Here is a 4,271-nt window from a genome sequence, read left to right on the forward strand (position 1 = left end):
GGTTTTTGCGAAAACCACAAGGGGCTAAAATGTAATTTGCCCATATTTGTTTGGTATCATTTGAGGCACAAGATAGGTTGTTCTCTTTAGAATAATTCATGTCTCTACGAAATATCCTCTAGTATAATAGGTCTTAGCACGATGAAGTGCATTTTAATTTAAGGGAAAAGTAAGCCAATGCAAGAAATACAATACGATTATCATTTGACATAATGTTGGATCTGGTGATCCTACATTTCAGCATTTCTGTTTTATTCTTCATTCATTTACATATACGGAAGAAGTAGTCTTCCAGGGCTGGGTGAAAAGCTGAAAGCAGATTACATGTTTTACGGCAAGCAAGCACCAGTACAGCAGCTTCTTAGTTATCAATCTTGAAATGACAAACATCAATTTTCTTCAATTTGCCGCGTGCTGCGAAAAACTTTCCGCTGTTGTAGGCCTTATACTTGCGAGGATTTTGCTCGTTGATCAGTTCCTCCAGGGGCTCAACCCAAGTATAATGTGCTGGGTTGAGGAAGAATGCAATGGAAAACCTTTCCTTCTCAGAATTCACACTCACCCTGTGTTCCACACTCCCATATTTGTCATTGCTCCACACCTGCACACAGTCCGACAAAATAATCAGCTGAATTATTAGTATGACCAGCCTTTGATTCCATATTTTCTGATATTGGTACCTGGATAATGTCAGCAATATTGATGATATAAGCATTAGGAGTTGGTTTCACAAGAATCCACTGTCCGTCAGTTTTCCTCTTTACTTCAAGTCCTTCAACATCATCTTGAGCAAGAACGGTCAAAGCCACAGCATCCTGATGCTGACCAACCCCCAAAGCCAAATCAGGGCTAGGACAAGGTGGATAGTGATTGACCCTGATAAGGGTCGTTTGATCCTCAAAGAAGCCGTGAAACCTATTCTTTGGCAACCCCAAACTCAGAGCTATGAGCTCCATTAACTTGAAAGCCAGTTTTTCCACTTCACGAGCAAACTCATCACAAACTTCCCTGCAAGAAATTCAAATTAGTTTTGCAAGAATAGTTGTTAGGTGACAAAAATCTAAAAGAGTGGAAAAGTATCTGCAAATCAAGAGTGGAAATACCTAAAAAGATAATGAGAGATTTTTTTTAAAAAAAATTAGTGATTGAGAGTGGTCCGTAACTCTCAAAATCAAGCGCCTGTCGTCTTTATGCTTTCCTTCCTCCCACAAGGCCAAAAAGTGCACGTATACAATTTAATTTCTAAAGCTCAGATGCGAGAAACCAAATTTTACCTAAACTCTGGAGGATTTTGCGGCCACTGATTAGTCAATTCCCTGACTTCTTCATCATCAGGTTCATCTGAAGCAGCAACAAGTGTAGGTTTCTTCAAAACAAAATCAAACACTTCTTTCCAATCTCTAACATTTTTTGTATTCTCGGCGTCTACGTATCCCAACAGGCCAGCTCCGGTCCTCCGCACCTTTAACTTCTCCTCCTTGGGTAAAGCAAAGAATTTTCTTGATCCCAATTCGATCTTTTCTTGACATTCCAATGGAACACCATGATTGATGACTTGGAAAAAACCCCATTTCTGGGATGCATCACCTATCTCAGAGACTAGGCGTGCTAAGTCAGCATCAGTGTGAGGAGAGTTTAGGACAGAGAGATCAATCAGAGGGATGCCTTCATCTTCAATTCTTGTTGGTTTAGGCCTGTGCTCAAGAGCTTGCACAAAAGCAGAGTCAACTGCAGACTCTCCCATCGCTTGGATTGTTTTGGAACTTTTGCTGCTAAAGTCTGAAGGTCTAAGAGTGAAGTAGGGTAAGATTGGTTAACTCCTTGGACTGCTCAATGGCTTTATAACCTGTTGTGCGATACATTGACGATGAACAGATTTGGGTCCCATCTTTGAAACTTGTGGTAAGAAGTTTTAGGCTTTTACCATTTCATAGACGGCTGGTTACTTAGACACTTCGAAAACATCACACTTTACATCCAAGTCTTTTGTCATGGACAGATTTGGGTCCTATCTTTGAAACTTGTAGCAAGAAGTTTTAGACTTTTAGTTACCATTTCACAGATGGCTGGCTAATTAGAAACTTCGAAAACATCACACTTTACATTCAAGCCTTTAGTCATGGATTACATATTATTATGTTTTTTTTTTGTCAAACTATCCTTATTATGATTAGGGTGGTTTTACACTAAAAATTGGATGTAATGGCTTAGGTGCATGTTTTCTTGACATTCTTCTTATATATAAAGGAGTTCGGTTTCAAGTCGCTGTTCTGATTTTTTTCTGCCCCTTTAGAGGTAAAGTGGTAATTTTGTAGCAGTTGTGTACGTGTTTGCCGCATAAGGTACAAGTGATTTAAGCTCAACTAAATTACTATGGTGTCCCATTTTAGTTTTAAAATCGTGTTAAGAGATGCTCATTGAAGGCTAGCTAGATGCTACATGAAATTACTTAGCTCATTGAATGCTAAGAGATTATCTAAAGCTGCTCAGGTTTTTTTGGTAATTTACTCCTTCCTCTATTAATGAATGAATTTCATCAGTTTTAGAATAGCCGTTACTCCATTAGTTAATCAAGCCATTGAACGATTGATCTTTCTGCTTCTTCCTTTTTTTTCTTTCTATTTTCCCTTTGTTTTTTAATATTACTTTTTGGCTTTCGGCATTGGGTCATTTTTGCTATGGTTGTTTGATTAGTTATGTTTATTTTCTTCTCTTGCTCTCTTTGGATTTGCTTCATATGTTTTTCTTTAAAATTATTTGATGTTGTTTAAATCATGTGAGTACAATAGAAATTTCATTTTAAATTTGATGGTTCTTTTTATTGTTAGAAAATAATCTCTGGGAATAAGTCTACTGGTAAGCTGCTGCTGCCCAATTCAATCTAACCTATTAATCTCTTCACCCTACTTAGTACAAATAAAAACTCAAACAATCATTTTTGTTCTATTTTAAAACTACTAATTTTTTTTCCTTTGTGATTTTTTTAATTGCATAGGGATTATGAGTCTTCTCTAATTGTCCCACCTATGGATTTGTTCTACTGTCTTTGCTATGGCTTTTGATTTTATGTTCAAGGTAAAATTATGCATACAACCTATTTTGACTATATGTTTTTTCAGGAATTTTAATTTGCTTAGAGTAATTTCTACCAATCTAAGTTTGGTTATGATATAAAGAAGTGACCACTGACAAAGCATTTGAGTCAGGGCACCTATAATTGCTTACTATGTGCGTGCGCATTGAATGTCTCATACTCCCAAAAGAAACTAGTCTATGTATGATTGAGTTTATTGTGGATTATCAAGAAAAGAAAAGGACAATGATGAATTAGTTGGATTTGCGTATAGAAACTGAAGGTTTTTTTTTTTTTTGGTGAATCTGATTTTAGGATGATCAATTTAATTATGTTTCCATGAAATATAAATTTTCCTTTAAAGAAAGTTAATTTGTGCTTAAGAGGAAAAAAAACTTGTGCTTGGGCAGCTTTTTTATTTTGTGGAGCACTATTGAAAGTTCAATTATGTTTATATGCTTTTCTTCTACCAATTAGATGGTTTATATATGGAACCTTTTCAATTGTTAGTGTAGATATAATATTTAGTTTGACTTTAACCTCCAATTATCACAATAGATTCTTGTTCTCTCTGTCTGTTCATTAACATTTTTAGACTTTATTCTTATTATTAAATATTGTTGTGTACAGATTCCCAACATGTGTGATAGGCACTAAATTCATCTAATCATAGCCAGCACTTCCTCTTGATCACATTGTATGCTATGATCTTTAATATTATTCCCCTGCCATTGCAGAGAAAGTAAAACTTGGAAGTCTTTTATTCATTTCTATCAAATGTCTGCTATGAAGAACCTACTTGTAGCTCAAGCAGACAAAAGATATATGCCTCTATAATTACTTCACCAGAAGTGAAGTGTGCCTACTTTTTTGTGCTATTCTATTTTAAAAAAATGAGTTTATCCTCTAATCATTCATTTTGTTTAGTCATAACTCCCTTTGGAATGGAAAAGAAGTGAAAGGAAGGACTAAGGAATAAATGGTCTGGTTATTTCCAAACTCTAACCACTTCCTCTCTTTGAAGGAATTTTCTTGTTGGTATTATTCACTTTTGATGATTTGATTAACTACAATATTGGATTGAAAATATGGATTCCGTCTTTTACTCTTCGTCTCTTTAAAGCTAGGGTAACAAATCCGTCAAAAATTTTCCTTTTGCATTTAAAGTGATTAGTAACAAACTGGCTTGTTTATGTTA

At 35.5% G+C, this 4,271-nt stretch overlaps 1 protein-coding gene across 1 annotated transcript; it reads right to left on the reverse strand.

Annotated features, from left to right (window-relative positions):
* Positions 1-178: 178 nt before the first annotated feature.
* LOC113710893 (protein LATERAL BRANCHING OXIDOREDUCTASE 1) lies at positions 179-1,816 on the reverse strand. The gene is made up of 3 exons (XM_027233957.2): positions 1,275-1,816; positions 681-1,008; positions 179-601 (listed from the first exon to the last, which is right to left on the reverse strand). The coding sequence occupies exons 1-3, from the start codon at positions 1,742-1,744 to the stop codon at positions 362-364; spliced, it is 1,038 nt and encodes a 345-aa protein (XP_027089758.1). The 5' UTR covers positions 1,745-1,816; the 3' UTR covers positions 179-361.
* Positions 1,817-4,271: the final 2,455 nt, after the last annotated feature.

Source organism: Coffea arabica, chromosome 10e (genome assembly GCF_036785885.1).
Source record: "Coffea arabica cultivar ET-39 chromosome 10e, Coffea Arabica ET-39 HiFi, whole genome shotgun sequence".
NCBI lineage: Eukaryota > Viridiplantae > Streptophyta > Magnoliopsida > Gentianales > Rubiaceae > Coffea > Coffea arabica.

What these genes read in the sequence shown, in the direction of transcription:
- LOC113710893 (XM_027233957.2), bottom strand. Translation starts at nt 1,744, where the DNA reads ATGGGAGAGTCTGCAGTTGACTCTGCTTTTGTGCAAGCTCTTGAGCAC. An exon ending in CAAAATCCTCCAGAGTTTAG is followed by an intron (nt 1,009 to 1,274) that starts GTAAAATTTGGT and finishes AATTTCTTGCAG; the next exon opens with GGAAGTTTGTGATGAGTTTG. An exon ending in ATATTGCTGACATTATCCAG is followed by an intron (nt 602 to 680) that starts GTACCAATATCA and finishes GACTGTGTGCAG; the next exon opens with GTGTGGAGCAATGACAAATA.